Below are 18,189 nucleotides of genomic sequence, written 5' to 3' on the forward strand. Positions count from 1 at the left end.
TCAGCTGTTAGGAACTTAATTATATTCCTCTTGGTTGAAGTCACCAAATTAACTGATTGTCACTCAGTTCACATCCGAGCAGTGGATTTCTCCCCCTGATCTAGTATTCTAATCAGTTTTTGGATGCCAGTGTTACTAACGATGGAATTCAACCTCAAGCCAGCAACGGCTCACTGCAGCTCTGCTGGTAGAGGCATTTTCATGGTGAAATTCCAGGTCCTTTGGAGAATCAATTCACAGATAAACTGAGGAAATAACACCAGCATCCATGAAAGAAAAGTGCCAGGTGACCATCTCTGGCTGTACTTCACAGAAAAGGCAGACATTGCCCCTCTCCCAAGGGGAAAGGCTGTGCATAGTGAGAGGCTGGACTGAGGTGTGCCAGCTCCCAGGGCCATCGCTCTTTCTGCAGCAGAGTTGTTCCAACTGATCCATGGAATTCTGCCTCAACAAAGCCAGCTGCTCCCATTTGCCTTAATGTTTGCCCAAGCAAATCTGATGGCAACCTTAGGGCTTCTGAGGATTGGTAAAGGCCCCAGGCTCTGAAGTCAGGTAGCCCGAGCTCAGATTCCAGAAACTCACTCACTGTTTGATCTTGGGCAGGTTACTTTAGCTCCCTGTGCCCTAATCAGTAAAATAAAGGCTATAATGGCCTTTTTTTTTACAGGGTTGTAAGGATGAAATGAGAAAATGCATGTTGGGGTGATCATAGTCCCTCAAGAAATGCCAATTATGATGCTTATTAATTATTTAATACTCATTATTGCAACCCATGGAAGATTGAGTGATATGGAAGTTATACAAAGAAGGACTCCCAAGAGCATGTTCAGAAAATTAATTAGTAATTATGAAAGAGCTCCTTTTTATGGTCTGCTGAATTTTCAAGTCTCCCATATTATTCCAGTGTGGAACCACAGAAGAGACAGAAAACACTATTTACTGTTTAGCTAATTACCAGGACACATCACTTTTGTGAGCATACAAGAATTTAAAGAAAATCAAAGATATAGAACTTCTCTCCATTCCTGGGGTCCTGGGAATAGGAACTGTGGAGGACGGGAGATTATAAATGAACTTCTGAAGGAAATGGTGGCTCATGGTTCCAGGAACTTCCACTTTTAAATCTGAGGGTGAATGAGCATTGACTTCTTCTGCTGTTGGCTGAACATCAAGAGGAGAAGGGAAGCAAATATGTGAGTTTGTGGAAATAACAATGATCAAAACACGTTTCCATGAATCACCATCCCAGTGCTGGGTTCTAAGACAGCTGACACTGTTATCTGTAAAGATATTAGATTATCCTCAGAGCAGTTATTATAGGAGAAAAAAAATCAACTGCTCCAATGTGAGCTGTGTAACAATTAGGCAATTCTGAAATTTCAACTGAGAGGAATTTAATTAAGGCTCTAATAGCTGATTAAACTCATTTAGATCTGCTGGCAACTGCCGCTGGTTACATAAGTAACCCAAGAAGAAAGATTTCCATCTTTTCTTATGCTGTATTTAATCCTGTTGGGACCCATAGGTACAATCCTTCAGCTGCTTCTCAAAATGGGGTTCTTAGACCACCCAGAACAGGATGACCTAGATTCTGGTTGAAAAGTCAGGTTCCCAGGCCTCATCCCAGACCTACTGATGCAGACACTCCTGAGATCTAGGAGTCTGCCTTCTTAAGCAGCTCCCAAGGAGAGGTTCTTATTCATGCTAAAGTTTCATAGTCTCACCACCTTAGATAATTGCATTTAAGACAGTGTATTCCAAGGTAATAGACATTTTATCTCAGTATCTAAAAAGAAATTCTTAGCGTCACTCTGCCAGTGCCATCTGTGGCCCCAGTGCATTGAAGACAAAGTAGATTTGACCCACACCTGCTTTTCAGCAGTTTCTTTCCAGAGGAAAGCTGGGTTCCAATGAGGCATTTGGTTTCAACAGGCTCTAGATCTTTTGGATGAACTTTGGCTTGGGTCTTGGTTTTTAAAAAAAAATCTCTGGACTCAACTGTAAAGTACTCTAGATAAAGCACATGTCAACTTAATATCAAGCTGTGGCTCAAACATCTGTGTTGTAGTTTCCAGATCAATCAAATTGAAATCTGCTTTTGGTTTCGAGCAATAACCCAAAACACAAAATTACTTGTGTGTAAACCTGCTATCAGCCTGCTCCTGTATTAGATTTGCATGCAGAGGCATGGAAGTGATGCTAATCAATGATGCTAGTTATGCTGAATATGGACATTAAATCATTTTAAATTTCCTCCTTGGCCATTTATCTCATGTCCTTTGGAAGATTTTACATTCCAGGTGGAGAGAACTTGGCTTCCTGTTTGCTTTTTTTTTTTGTTCTTTAAATTCATCTTCCTGGGGAGTTAATTACTCATTTTCTTCAGCTTGGGAGTCGGCAGCCGTCCGTCTCAAGAGACGATGGTGTAGCTTCTTAAGAGTCTATCTGCACCGCCGAGAATGGCTGTGCAGTCCGACTCGGGAGTGACACGGTATCTGTCTCCTCCCGTGTTGAATCAACATCTTGCGATGACGCTGGAGTGTCCTCTCCAGTGAAGCTGAAGCTACAGAGCCTGGGCAGGGTGATATGGAGGGTCTGCTGTTGCCCATGCAGCAGACCCCCCCTCTCTTCGCAGCTGAAGGATCCAAGGGAAAGACGGAGTCAATACAGCTTGGCTTCAGGTGCGCCGCAGGAGTTGCCGGTGTTGACTACAATGTCAAACCGCCTTAGGGACTCCGGCTCCGGATTTTCTGTCGGGGTTTACTCCCTTAGCCTTTCCCCTGAAGAGGTATGCCGCAAGGCAGCGGAGGTTTTTTGGAGTCAGAGTTTTCCTTCTCTGATGTGCCCTGACTGGAAGATCGAACCAGCGACACTTAGCTCGCAGGCCGACGCTCAATCCACTGAGCCAAACCAGCTTGGGAGTAAATCACTGCTTATTATCTGGAGTGAAATGTTTTCCAATGTTCTGCACATGTGAAGTGCTTGTTTTAAGGCCTATTTCCATCTTAGCTATAAAATCACCCAATAAGCTACCTGAGGCCAGTTGAACTAGAACACAGGCAGCATGAACTCTGCTTCCACCATCAGTTTTAATAAATTTCCTTTCTGATTTTTAATTTTGTAATCCCTATTGTCTTGTCTCCAAGGAGAGGAGTTGAGTAAACAGGCCATTTTCTGCTTTTAATTTTAAATTCCAAGTAAAAATTGATGGCATGCTGCAGTCTGAATCTAGTTCAATTTAGCAAATATTTATTGAACTGGCTTGGGGGCGAACGCTATAGTCTATCTGATGTGGGTCATGGTGTTGCGGAAGCCTGGACAGTCTGGATACTCAACAGCACTGTAATTCAGTGCTGCCTAGGCCATCACTCCCCACTTCCATATCATTATAACATTAGTCTCCACATTCTATTGATTTGACTACTTTGGGATCTCATGAGTTATACTGGCTTCACCAATGTGGCCCTATGTCATCAGGCTCATCAAGATCAATGCAACTGCCTCTTAGCCCATCTCTCTGCATTCACAATTTTTTTAGTCACAAGCCCTGCCTCTGCACTGTACTGGGAAGAACTATTCTAATACATCAGATTGATTTATCCCTCCCCTGATTAAAAGTCTTCAGTCATCCCCACCCTCACTCCTCTACACCCTTGAGTTGCCCTGAGGATAAAGATACAACCTTTAACAAGCCACACATCAACTCTGCTGGTCTGGCTCGTAGTTGGAAGCCAGTTCCTGCAGGAAGCATATTTTGGTTCCTTTTAGAGCAAGAAGCTGTCTGCTTCAGCAGCACCCTGTGCTTACCCCAGCAAGGCAGTCATCTCACTTGACTGCCATTGAGCTTTGATGTCTCTCCAACCAGACTGGAAACTGAGGATAGGGACCAGGCTTGATTTGATCACAGTTGTAGCCCCAGAGCCTCCTGCAGTGCTTGGCACAGTGTAAAGCCCGGGCACACGTGTGTTTAGGGCATGAGTGAACAAGCGAGAGAATTCAAGGGAAAAAGAAAATGTTCTGGAGGCACAGAAAGCACAAAATGAAATCTAGCTGGAGAATTAGGTTCCTTGGGAGAAATGATATTTGAGCTGGACCTGGAAACAATGGATATGATTTCAATCTGTGGAGGATGGTAAGGTGAAGAATTTCTGGTAAAAGAAACAATGCAGGCAAAGCAGGGAAGGGGGTACTGTTCAGGGGGTGTGTAATGAGAAGTGAAAACTAGATGCATCATTGTGGCTTAGCAGTGTGTGTGTGTATGTGAATCAGTATAGGTGTGAGTTTATGTGTGCACTGGGTATGTGTGTATGTTTAGTTGTGCATGTGTGTGTGGGCATGAGTGTATTGAATAGGTATGAATACATGCACGTGGGTGTGTTCATGCATGATGCATAGGTGTGTGATATATGTACACATGTACATATGTGTGTATACATACATATGTGTAGGTAGGTGTTGGTGTATGTGTTTTGAAGGTACACATGTTTTAGTGTGAGAATATGTATAGGGTGTACACGAGAGAGAAAGAGCTCAAGAAAGTAATAGAGAGATAAATGGAGTATAGTGAGGTTAGTTGAACCTATATAATAGCATCCTTTTTTATTTTTTTATTTTTATTTTTATTTTTTTAATAGCGTCCTTTTTTAAAACAGTCCTCAGCTGTATGTTTGTTGATTTGAGAGAGAGAGGAGGAGAGTGTGCACAGGAGAGAGATAGAGAAATCGATTTGAAAGAGAAACATCAGTCTGTTGTCTCCCGTATGTGCCCCAATCAGGGATTGAACCTGCAACATTTTGATGTATGGGGTGATGCTCCAACCAGCTGAGCCACCCGGCCAGGGCATAGGTTTCTTTAATGTAAATGGGAGTCTGGATTTGATTCAGTAAGCAGAATGCATCATGGAATGATTTGAGTTGGGGTAAATCTGTGATTTGGGTGTTTAGATATTTGTTTTTAGGGGGTAGTTTGGGAGACCAGGAGACCAGTAATGAAGTAATTTTAATTGTTTCTTGTAAACATTCTAGGAATAGATCAAATAAGATCAAACACTCATATCTCTTTGAAAGGAGAGCCACACACATGTATTAACCCAGTTTCTTGCAGCCTCTTGCAGCCTCTGTGACATATCTCTGAACTTATCCAGACAGGAAGGGGTAAATATTAACTTAAGAGACAGTTTCTGGAGATGAAATTATCTTTACTCTGAGAAAGAGCAAATGGCTGAACATTACAAGAAGTAATCACTGCCCTTTCACAAAACACTTTCTAGGATCTAAAGAGCAATTTGCTTTCTTAAAAGCACTGTATTTAAATTTTATTAATAAGAATGGATACAAATCATTACCAACTTAATTTCCCCCTTTTCTATTTCTTTTAACAAAATAACTTTTCTTTGTCCTCAAGATTTCAGTATACTTACTGAAAACCCTCAAAGGTTTATTACCAAAATGCAGTTTATTTTAAAGATAAATATTTTTTTCTTCTCCCACACAGTCTGTTTGGGACTCTTTAAGTACAAAAAAATTTATGATAGAGATAAAAATTGTCTGCCCTCACCTTTTTCTTGTGTGTAAAGTGTTTATAAGAATTAAAATAGTACTAAAAATGGTGCCTAATACATAAATGCCCAGTGAAAGTCAACTTTTATTATTATAAGAGCTCAAGCAATGCCATCATGACTTTATTGCTCTTTTTTCTCTATTTCTTAACTCCACATTTAATCGCTGACTGGTTCTTCTGTCATGACCACCCTGTCTTAATAGTCCTAGCAAAAGTTCCCAGGAAAATTCCCATTGGCTCAGCTCAGGTCATTCCTTAGGGTACAAGATTCCATAGCTGAGGCACATAAGTACACATTGATCAATCTACTAGCACTTTCTAATTGTATGTTCATTCATTCCATCAACAACTATCCATTAAGTTCCTCCTTGTGCCAGGCCCTGAGTTAAAAGCTGAGGACATAGAAATCAATCACTGTATATATAAAAATTCTGCTAGACTGGAAATTGTAACCTACTGAGTGAAACAAATACATAAACATAGATTGTCAAGGTATAATATTATTAAGCAAATGGAGATTAGATATTTAAATCAAATTAAGGATTTTTGAATGAAATGACATGATGGCTGGGATTTTCTTCAATTTAGTATGGGAGAAGTGAGTGGTGTATAAATGAAACAAGACTGGCCTTGAGTTAGTAAGTAATGGAGCTGGATAATGGGAATACAGAGGATCATTCTACTACTCTATTTCTGTATAAGTTAATTTTTTTTCATAATAAAAAAGATAAAAGGTAAATTGAGGAAGCAAAGAACCCTTACTTGTGGGCAGGTAATATACAGAAATATGTTTATGATGACTTTCATATATCTTTTTCCATTTTGGCTAACAGACTATATTAACTCTGAGGGTAAATCTCAGCTCCTTGCAGGACCAACAAAGCTTTGCATCTTCTGGCCCTTGCCTTCTTAGAATACTCTCCTGTCCTCCACTCCCCACCCACTCATGTTATATTTGCACTCTCAGTGTCTCCTTCTCTGGGAAGTCTTCTGTAATTTCTTTACCCCTCTTTCCTCTTGTAGACCCAGTTTTTCTTCCTTCCAGTTTGCCTGCTGTATACTCTCATGTGATTATTTGACCCATGTGTGTCTTCCCAATTAGCATAAAAATTCCATGCAAGTAGTATGTTGTTTTCTCTACAGTATCCCTAGTGTCTACTAGCACAGTTCTTGGTACCTATGAAATGAATGAATCTCTGTTAAACCTGTCTACAAACACTAAACTCATGTATAGTCCCTTGAAATAGGGATATAAGAGGGAAAAGTGAAGGATATCTGTTCTCCCCTTGTCTGGAGTGAGATATTTTGTGTTTGGAGTGGGAGCCTATCAGAGGAGCCTGTCAGACTCAGAGAAGTAGGTAAGAGTCCTCAGGATCTAGGGCATTGTTTACACAGCAGCTTCAGCCCCTGATCAAGTTTTTCCATCCTCTTTGGCTGACTCATGGGTGCTTACTTAGACATATTGGGAAGAGAGAGAGAGAGAAGACTTAGGAAGTTATTACACTCTGGGAACTTTTAAACCTTTGCAACCTCTCTTCATGAGTCAGCCTTGGGCTGGAACTTTCGCCTGCATCCTACAGTGTAGGGTGTGTGATGTGGTTAATGACATCACCAAAGATCTGCTAGCTAACCATTTTTCCCCTGTATTTATATAGTCTTAAGGCTCTAGGGGTTGTCTCTGAAAGAAGGAGGGGTCTTAGAGCTATAATATGATTAGTGCAGATCGATAATAGAAGCACAAGTAGAAAAACACCTTTGGATTCGGGCAGCCCAATGCTGTAGCTCTGGTTCCACCACTTCCTAGCTGTATGTGTTTGGGCAGGTCATATAACCTCTCTGTGCTTCAGTTTTCTGAATTGTGAGGTTGAAATAATAATCCTAACTATCTAGGATTTGGGGGGCTTAAACTAAGTGGTGATATTGGCACATTTCCTGACCTGGAAGTGCTCAAAAGTGACATTGTTACAATTATAGCATCAAATGCTATGGTGAAGATAGGTGCAAAGTTCTATATTACTATGGAAGATAGGAAGGCCTTTAAAGATTATGTGATATTTGAGCTTATCTTAACTTATCTTAAATGCCTACTACAACAATAATAGCAGCTACCACGTATGTTATGTGCTAAGTTCTATGCTTAATGCTTCTTGTGTATTTTGCTCATTCAAATCTCACTAGAGTCCTCCTGGAAGGCATATCCTGTTGTTACCCACATTTTACAGATAGACAAAATGAATCCCAGAGGGGTTAAATGACTTTCCTAAGGCTACTCAGCTAGTGAGTGAAGCCAGGATTAACACCTAGTTCTGTTTGACTTCAAAAGCCATTCTCTTACCCACTGAACTGCCCAGTCTGTGGGGGGGAAAGCGGGGGGGGTTGGTATAACATATACCAAAAGAAAAAACTTGGATATCTCTTTGTCTATGCATATTTATTATTATTTGTTTGATCTTTGACCTGCAGCCAACTGAGAGGTCCAAGAAGGAAGGAATCATTCTGCTCTTATCCGTCACTGTTCCCAAGCTGGTGCCAGCTCATAGTTGGTTTTTAATAAGTCTGTATTGAAAGGATGAAGAATGGGATGGACTCAGTATTCTCCCCAGCTTGTGTTACATATCACAGCATGGGTAGATTAACATTTTTGTTTGACCAGATTACTCTACTCCCCTTCCTGTCTTAAAAAGGGAAGTACCAGTGAAGCTGGACAATTTTGTAATTGGCCACATGGAATATTCCTGTATAAGCAGCAAAAATTTTCCAGTCCAAATTATGAGGTCATAGACAGCACTGACTGCCTTCTCTCCCCCACGTCTTCACCTCTCCTAATGTCCAGAAAGTCTAAATTCTCTTTAAGGGCCTGAGATTCATTTCTGGTGATGTGTTCCAGGAGGAGAGGTGAGTGGGCCATGTAACACAGACGAGCCTCAACTTGGCACTTAATATTTCAGATGAGGTGTTTTCTTTGAGGCTGGCATTACAAATAAAGAGCTGACCTGTGGTGTCAAGCAATTGAATGTGGGAGCAGGAGGAGGAAGGGGCAAGTGCAACGCTGGGGGCAGCTTTCTCCCATGTGCATGTGAACAGTGCCAACAAACTGTCAACTAAAATTAAGGTTCAAAACATGCAGCCTTCAATTTGATTTCACTAAGATGCCGACTGCTGCTCAGAGAGAACATATCAATTCCATTTTGACAGGAGTTGATGTATACTAAGCAGAGGTCTCCACTCTGTGCTGAAATAATAAAGCTTCACCTTCATTCACAACTGAAATAGAACCATATCTGAGCTTGCAGTGATGCTTCTAAATTCCTCTCCTGCTCTGTCCCTTTGTATTATCTCCTACTCTTTACTCCACGCCATCTTCCTTCCTCTTTCCTCTTCCTTTTTATAGCACCTGTTTTTTAATCTTCCTCCTTTTCATTGTCTCTCTTCTATACCTAAAAGGAAAAGTATGTGGTCCTTATTCTGGACCAGGGACTGTGCTACATGCTTTTCACAAATTGCCTCATTTAATTCCCACAACATCCTTATCAAGTAGGTGGAATTGTGCCTATTTACAGATGAGAGATGCATGCTCATAGTGGTTCAGAACTTGCCGGGGTTGTATAGCCAATAAGCGGCAGAATTGGGGATTCAAGCCCAGATTCCTCTGAATCTACAAGTCCATGCTGTTTTCATGACATTGGTGATCCTGGACTCTGACAGGACTTTGGAGTCACCTGGGGAGCTCTGAAAGTATCAGTGTTTAGCCAAAACCCCTGTCATTTAATCAATCTGGAGAAAGTCCATGCACTATGCTCTTTCTTTGCCCCCATTTTTCTTAATATATAAGCAGATATGTATGTGGATGTAGATAGCGGAAAAATCCTTAAGATGAATTCTTCTTCCATTCCTCTTATGGGGAAAGACTTGCCTTTCTAGAAGTCAGTGGTGCAAGAAAGCACAGGCCTGTCTTTGTCTTTATGATGCAGGTGGGCAAGTGGGAGAACCAGACCCTGAGCCTGAGGCACGCCGTGTGGCCAAGGTACAAGTCCTTTTCAGACTGTGAGCCGGACGACAATCACCTAAGCATCGTCACCCTAGAGGAGGCCCCCTTTGTCATCGTGGAAGACATAGACCCGCTGACCGAGACATGTGTGAGGAACACTGTACCATGTCGGAAGTTCATCAAAATCAAGTGAGTTGGGGGATGCTGTTAGTTGAATGTGTCCAGTCCTTATTTTTTTTAATGTTTTTCATTTTACCATTTTTATTGCTATTCTACTACAGCTGTCCCAATTTCCCCCCCTTTGCTCTCTTCTGTCTACTCCACCCCTCTCCCCACAGTCAATTCCTACACTGTTGTCCATGACCGTGGGTCATTCATACATATTCTTTGACTAGACCCTTTCCTGTTTTTTCACTGTTTTCTCCCCCTGCTCCCCTTCTGGTCCTGTTAGTCTGTTACATGTTTCCATTCCTGTGGTTCTATTTTGTTCCTTAGTTTATTTTATTCATTAGATTCCTCTTATAGGTGAGAGCATAAGGTGTTTGTCTTTCACCGACTGGCTTATTTCACTTAGCATAATATTCTCCAGTTCTATCCATGCTGTCACAAAAGGTAGTAGTTCCTTCTTTCTTTTTGCTGTGTAGTATTTCACTGTGTAAATGTACCTGAGTGTTTTGATCCACTCATTTACTTGTTTCCACCACTTGGCTATTGTAAATAGTGCTGCTATGAACATAGGGGTGCATAAGTTCTTTTGAATTGGTGATTCAGAATTCTTAGGGTATATGCCCAGTCCTTTAAAATAGCATGTAGCATTGATAATAAAAAAATCTATAAAATAATAAAATGCAATAGAAAATATACTCTATTATAATAGGTATAATATAATAATAGATTTTTTTAAAAGACTTAAACTGGAACTACTCCAAATGGTTTGCATTATTTGATTTCAATAACAGCAATACAGGTAGGTGATTTTTATATTTTAAACATGATAAAAACTGAGTTATGGAAAGATTAAAAGACATGTTTAAAGCCGTTTAGCTTGTAAGTGGAAAAGGCTGGACTCAAACACTGGTCCAGATTCTTAGCCATTATGCTGAATTAATCTTCTCTCTCAATCTTTCTTTAAACAATGATTTTCTTTGTATTTTTCTGGCTGTCCCCTCTCCCCCAACCCTGCACCTTCTACTTCCTTTCATCTCTTTTATATTTCCTATATCCAAACTTTTCAAAATAGTCTTTTCCTTGCATGGCAGAAAGAGAAGGAGCAAGCTCTCCTGTCTGTTTTTATAAGGACACTAGTTCCATTCATGAGGGCTTCACCCTCATGACCAAATTACCTCCCAAGGTTCCCCCTCCAAATAGCGTCACATTGGGGATTAGGTTTCAACATATGAGTTTGAGGGGACACAAACATCCAGTCCATACCACTCTATCTCTGTCTCTGTCACCATTTTTGTGCCTTATAGATTGTCTGTGTTTACCCCTGAATTATTAGCTGCCTAAATATAGGGAGTGTGACTTACTAATTTTGGTGTCCCGGTGACAAGCACAGAACATGATATACTGATATTGAAGATGTTGAACAGCTGAGCAAAAGGATACTTTTCCTCTCACATTACAAATTCCATCCTCAGTTATACAAGATGCAAATACCCAGAGCTCAGCTCTTGTGATAAAGATAATTTTTTAAAAATATGATTGCTAAATATATTTTGAAGGCACATGTTGATTTGGAGAAAATTTTGTTATTAATAAGCAGCCACTTTAGAGTTGAAATTCTGAGTAGATTATTCAGCAAATAATGATCAGCCTTTTTAGAGTTGTCAGCCTCTTTGGAGTTGAAATTTTGAATAGATCAGTCAATAAATAAGTATATGTTAAGCACAGTTTATGAGTTTGGCAAAGTACTTGGCACAGGGGATACATCAATGAACAGGGAAGAAAAAAGACAAAGATCTTGCAGTTGTGGGACATACACAAGTGGAAACAACTCAACCAATAAAGGGCCAGGGCAGCGCCACAGTATGAGAAACCACATGCAGGATGTAAAGGTGGCAGCTTAAGGCTTTTGGGGCTCCTTTAGCTCACACAAGTAAGAACTAAGGTGACATGTAAAGGATGAGAAGGAGCCAAACATGGGAAGAACTGGGGTGGGGAAGAGTGCCCCCCAGGAAGAGGGAACAGCAGATGTATAGGCCCTAAGGCAAGAAAGAGATGGTGAGTTTTGGAAACAGATGAAGGCCTAGAGCAGCACTATAGGGTGATGAGCTGGGGAAACAATGGGAAAGCTGTCAAAGGATATTTTGACTTAAGTGGATGTTCTTTGAGCAGAACTTGGTCAGATGAAGTGGAGTGACTGGCACAAAACCAAGAGTATAACCTTAACAGGGCACCTCCCTTATGATAACAGCGCCTTTTCTGTTTCAATATGGCCAGTAAGTGGGGCCTCTTGTGCTTCCAAATCAATAATAGGATTTAAAGTCTTTAAAACCAGAAGCCTTAGAGCTATAAACAGTAGGTCACCAAGTCCTGAGTCACATTTGTATGGAGAAAATGAACCCCCAAATAAATCACTCTCTTTGAAAGAATTGACTCTTCCACTGAAGAATATAAACAGATGGACAGGTTCAAATTCACATTTTTGGTTCCTGTGAAAGGTGGTGACTTGCAGCTTTCCTTTTGCCACTTGGGGACATAAAGAAGTTTACTGTGCATCTAGGTGGTATTAGTCTTTGTTTTACCTGAGAGCAAAGAAAATTACTAGGATCCACTAATCCCAACATTAACACAGTTGGGATCAATTGAATTTCTTAAAGGTAATATCCTTGAGGCAGGCTGATTGGTTCCAAAAAAGATTCCCATCAGGTGACACGATTATATTTGTTGTCTTGGTGATATTCTCCCAGAGAAAACCCTTTGCTTCTTACTTCTGGTAAATGATGGAGTCTTGAGGGCACACAAATGTCTTCTAAAAACATAGGTGATAGAAAATAAGCTGAAAACCAGACTTTTCTTCTAGTCTGCTAGTTGAATGTTAAGGCATGAAGAGAAAATTGTTAAGGATAAATTGCCTGGCCTTGCTATGTAGAGAGAAATGGCTGTACTATCAATTAATCCCCCAAACTGTCAAATTGTTGGTGAGAAGAAAGGAGATATATTTTTTAGTCCTTATGTGAGAGGTGCTTTAGATACTTTATTTTATCTTCTCAACTATTCTGCAAAGTAAGTGTCAGCCTTCTCCACCTACAAACAAGCAAACTGAGGCTGTAAAGACACTCATCTGAGTTTTCAAGGTTGTTAGCAGCAGACCCAGGATCTGAAAGCAGCTCTGTCTGACTGGCATGGTCATGCTCATATCCCCTGGCAACACTAGGAAACAGTGGATTTCTTGGATCCTCCTCCCTATATATATATTTTTATGAGTCACTCTTTATTTCAGGAGATGGGACAGAGCTGAGAGAGAGCACATTTGCACCATTGCTCAGATGTCTATGTAGTTAAGTCACACACCCTCCACACACACCCCACACACACAAGGGCTGTGATAGGAACCGAATACTAATTTCCCATTACAAACTGATTGTGTTTCTGTAACCTCTGTGATAAATTCAACTGTTGCATTTGCTGCATGTCTTCTTTGTCTTGTGACCCCAGGGCTTAGTTCTAGTCTTGCACAGAGTAAGTACTCAGTGGGTGCTTGTTGGCTGAAAATGCATTAGTAACTTAGTATCTAGAAATAACTTAGTGATAGGGGACATGAGGGGATAATTAACCCATAAACTGGTTGAGGAGCCCAGTGAGGCCAAAGAATCATATAGGTCACTACATGCCTGCGACCCTGAACCTTAAACTTGGGGCATTTGTAACTCTTGTCCAAATTATTCCAGGAATCTTGACCAGGAGAAGGAAGAGGCTGTGATAAAAGAAGCAAAGGAGCAGAGAGGGAGGGAGACACAAATGGGAAGAGGTGGAGAGGAGACATCAATTCATGGTTGATAGTGGCCAGGAAGAAAGAGAATTTGATTTTAACACATTTGTTCAGAGTCACAGATACCAAAGAGGAAGTTATATTTGGACATGTCATTAATTTAATGTGCTTATAGCAGTTGTAATTCCAGCCTGACCCCTCCTGTTCTGGGAAATTGGTGGTGGGGATAGAAAACATACCTACTTCCTGTTACGCTATGAAGTTGAGTCCAGCAACCATCATATGAAAATGTATAGAGATGTGGCCTCCCATGCCCCCTAAGCTGAGAGTAGCAGGGTCAGTGGAGGTATCCTGCCTCTAGGCTAGAAATAAAATCTCCACAGTGGTCTGGCTGGCAGAAGCAAGTTGGTTGAGCAGAGATTGGGGACAGGTTAGAAAAGAGACAATGGTGAAGACAGCAATTCAGAATAGGTGATCTGTGATCCTGAGGTAAGGTAAACATTAAAATAAAGATTTCATTTTGTAACCCACTTTTATTACTCACATTTATATTATCAAATCTATTTATATTCATGGGTATAGTTGTAGCTATACACCAATGATGCTTGATGTGTGTGTATCCAATATATCTGTAGTATATACTTGCTACAGATAATTTGGTGGTGGTGGAGACTAAAAATATGAAAAAAAACCCCATGTCTTACCATTCAAAATAGTTATTCTTCATATTTTATTGCTTTTCCATTCAGATATTTCCTAAACTTATCTGTTTTTATATAGCTATGATCATTCTGTATGTATCATTTTTCATATGATGTGGAAACATAGGTATTTTCTTATTATGATGTTGGATTTCTCTAAACATCATTTTAGTGCTCAAATAATAGTTCAATGTGTAGATGTGCCAACAATGAAATATTCAAACAGGGCATGTACTTCATGATATACGTGACTCAAAGGCAGAGAGTTGAGCTAATGGAATACCCAAGTGCAATGTGGAATCAAGTGTAGTGCCCAGAGAGGTCTCAATTTTTCTACATGATTCCTTCCTTTTTTAAAAAAAAAATTTATTTTTTGGTTTTTCAATTACAGTTGTCCCATTTTTACCCCACTGATTCCTCCCACCCAGCCCACCGCTTCTCCCACAATTATATCCCTCTCCATTGTCCATGTCCATGAGTTATTTATACATGTTCCTTGACTATACCCTTCCCTCACTTATCCCCCTACTCTCCCTCCCCCCTCCCCCCTATTGACTGTTATTCTGCTTCTTGTCCTATTTATTCATTTGTTTATGTTGTTCTTTAGTTTCCTGTATTGGGTGATATCATATGGTATTTTTCTTTCTTTGCCTGGCTTATTTCACTAAGCATAATTCTCTCTAGTTCCATCCATGTATCGTGGGTGTCCTTTGAGTAGGACTTGGTCAGGTAAATAATGCAAGGTGGCTGGCACAAAGCAATGAATGTAATCGTGGTAGATTATGAAAGCTTTTAAGACAGCTTTTAAAACACTGTATCTTAATAGGGCTTTTTTTTCCTCTGATAAAGGACATTGCTGTTTGATAGTGTCACCTTTTATACTTCCTGCCATGTAAGTAGGGAGGAAACATGTTATGAATGTGTGAGCCCTCATTTGACAGATGACTCAATCATGAGACATTAAATCTATGGCCTCAGACTGGGAGTAAACCTCACATCTCCTGATTCTTAGCTGAGGTGTTTCTTCTCAGTAAGAAAAGTGCCTTTCCTAAGCCAGTCATCTTTTGTCCCTCTGGTTGCAAACCTCTATCTGCAATGATAGGATGCAGCACAATGCTCCACCTATGAATTGCACATATTCTTCCATTTTCTAGTAACTTTTTATAGTTCAGTTTAGATCAAATAACTAAACTCTGGTCTAAAGATGTTATATGTGTTATAAATTTAAAAAATAAAGAGGCAGCAACTCTAATGTATAATGGGGATACAAATACTACCCAATTAAGAGAAATGTCATGGAGATAAAGCTAATAATTAGTACAAAGCAATTAGCACAGTGCATAGCCAATAGTAATTACTCAATAAATGTTAGCCATTGTCATGATTACTCTCATAATTAAGAACACTTTCCACTTCTGCTGTCATAAATTCACTGCATGCCCTTGGAAACGCTACTTCCTCATTTTGAGCCACGATTTCTCATGTGAAAAATAACGGAAGAGCATAGCTAATGATTGTGAACAAATTTTCTGGTACTAATAGTCTATGGTCTTGGGATTTTTCTCTACAGTAATTCAACCAATGAGGGGATGAATGTTAAAAAGTGCTGCAAGGGGTTCTGCATCGATATCCTAAAGAAGCTTTCCAGAACTGTGAAGTTTACATACGACCTTTACCTGGTGACAAATGGGAAGCATGGCAAAAAGGTTAACAACGTATGGAATGGAATGATCGGTGAAGTAAGTTATCTTTTCATCCCACAGGCTCTCATTCAGACTTGGAGCCTGATGTCCTCAGAGATGTGGGGAGGATAAATCAAGGTACTGTGCTTTCTCGCCCTGCATCCAGGTGGTCTATAAGCGGGCAGTCATGGCGGTTGGCTCACTCACCATCAATGAGGAACGTTCTGAAGTGGTTGACTTCTCTGTGCCCTTTGTGGAGACGGGAATCAGTGTCATGGTTTCAAGAAGCAATGGCACCGTGTCACCGTCTGCCTTTCTAGGTATCTGAACTTCATAGTCTCTACTACTTTCCTACAATGAATTATAGGTATTTTATCTTGCTTGCTCAAAGGACGGAACTTAGATAGGAGCTGGTTGAGTTCCAGTTAACCACGTCAACACATTCCAAGCTGTCACATTTAAATTATCCCAATTCACTTTTTTCCCTCAGTTAACATCTTTTGTTTATCTTTAACTGGGAAAAATCTACTGAAAACACAATTACATATTCAGATACTGGTCTTGATTGTGTAGAATGTAGGTAAGTAGACATATTTCTTAGACCCTTTAGACATTTAAGAAATAAACCTGCCAGTCCAGAGTTAATTTAAATCAGCCCATAGTCTGTTATTGAGCATCCTCATTCCCATCCTCTATCCCTCACTAGAATGACAGTCACTTATTTACTGAGTATAGGAGTGAAAATAGTGGTGACTACGCAGTGATTTATACCAGTACTCTAATAAACAAAATAGAAGTAGTGTGAAGAATATATGCTGATTTAAGATTAATAAAGTCATATTTTAATGTGACTATCCTTTAAGCTGAATGGCTTATGAAGCAGAAATTTTCTTTTACACTCCTTTTATCTATTTTATAAATTTATGTTTTTAAATAGAATTGTTTTAAAGCAAAGTAGATTTGTATTTTCTATCATCTAGTTTGCTTTAGCACTATCAGTATATATGGATTAGGTCGTCTGACTGGAGTAGTGAAACTGCATGGAACATAGCCAAGTGTTTTTGTTTTTGTTTTTAAAGGAATATTTTGTGTTGAGTGTTTGATTAGCATAAATATTTTTTGATACTTGCTATCTTGAAGACCATGGGATTTAGACTAACTTTCCCTTGACATTTCCTTATTAGTGTTTCTCCCAAATTTGGAAAGGTTAAGATGAACATTGACAACTAGAAGAAAACTGTATGAGAGGGAAAAATAGATTAAACTCAATTAAATGTGTGGCATTTTTTTAAAGATAAAAACAAACAAACAAACCTTTTGTCTATTAGAGAATTCAAACTGCAACTAGAGCCAATTTGTGGACACCAACTTCAAGCCCATTGTCTTGTCCCTCCACTGTCTTCATTTACTTGTAAAGTCAGCATGCAGTGAAACTTTTTATGCTTCATTTTTTGAGTAAAATGTTGACTAACAGGATTTTGGATCTGCCTTACTCACAGAGACATATTTACTATTTTTATTTTTGATCATTTATTTAAGCTGTTGAAATCCTTCCCACCCACTGTATTATGATTTTGCACTCATTGCTTCAAATATTGTAACCTTTGTTAGTATAATATAGATCTTACCAAATTCACACCTCATTATGTTCCTTTTGTGCCTTCGTCTGATATGGATAGCAATGCCCATGTCTTAAGAAGGGAGCCTCATTATACCATGAAATGCACAACCTACTGATCCATATATGCAACACGGACAGAATCTTAATAATTATTAGTCACTCCTAGTCATTCCTCACTCTCCCACCCCCAATTTTCTATCAGACCCTTTAATAGGGATCTTTTGCCTGGGAGGTTCAGACGGGGTTGGAGGAAGTGAATTTATGGCAAGAGATCTGTTTCTTTTCACACATTGTCCACGTATCTCCTCAGTGAGCTAGAGAGAACTTTTTTCCCAGTTCAATCAGAGAGAAAAAAATATCGATTGGCTTGTTTCATAAAAATGGGCTGCTGATATTGAATCTGGCCTCAACCCAGTTTTCCTAGATTTTTCTCTTACCTGCATCAGTAGAACATTTTCATAAAAAGTCAAGCATTTTTGCTAAATTTAGCTAAGCTTTCTTCTTCCCCTACTCTTCCTACTATATTTTTAAAATAAAATAAAATAAATTGTAGGTAGAGGTAACTATCTTGGAAGCTGTTTCTACACTGTAGGCTTAATATTTTTCCTAGTCACTAAATTGCATCCCTATGTGATGGACTATGCATTTCTTTATTTATGGTCATTATCTGCAGGTTTTCAAAGTCATAATAAACCGTGTTAAGG

The 18,189-nt window shown here is 39.7% G+C and overlaps 1 protein-coding gene across 1 annotated transcript in view; it reads left to right on the forward strand.

The window, feature by feature from the left end:
- The window catches only part of GRIN2A (glutamate ionotropic receptor NMDA type subunit 2A), a 406,311-nt gene that overhangs the window by 320,101 nt on the left and 68,021 nt on the right, over positions 1-18,189 (forward strand). Inside the window, 3 exon segments of the mRNA XM_090277023.1 lie at positions 9,531-9,736; positions 15,753-15,921; positions 16,031-16,184. Coding sequence (XP_090133149.1) covers positions 9,531-9,736; positions 15,753-15,921; positions 16,031-16,184 — 529 coding nt within the window.

Source organism: Furipterus horrens, unplaced genomic scaffold, assembly GCF_987537825.1.
Source record: "Furipterus horrens unplaced genomic scaffold, mFurHor1.1.pri manual_scaffold_5, whole genome shotgun sequence".
In the NCBI taxonomy this organism is placed as follows: domain Eukaryota; kingdom Metazoa; phylum Chordata; class Mammalia; order Chiroptera; family Furipteridae; genus Furipterus; species Furipterus horrens.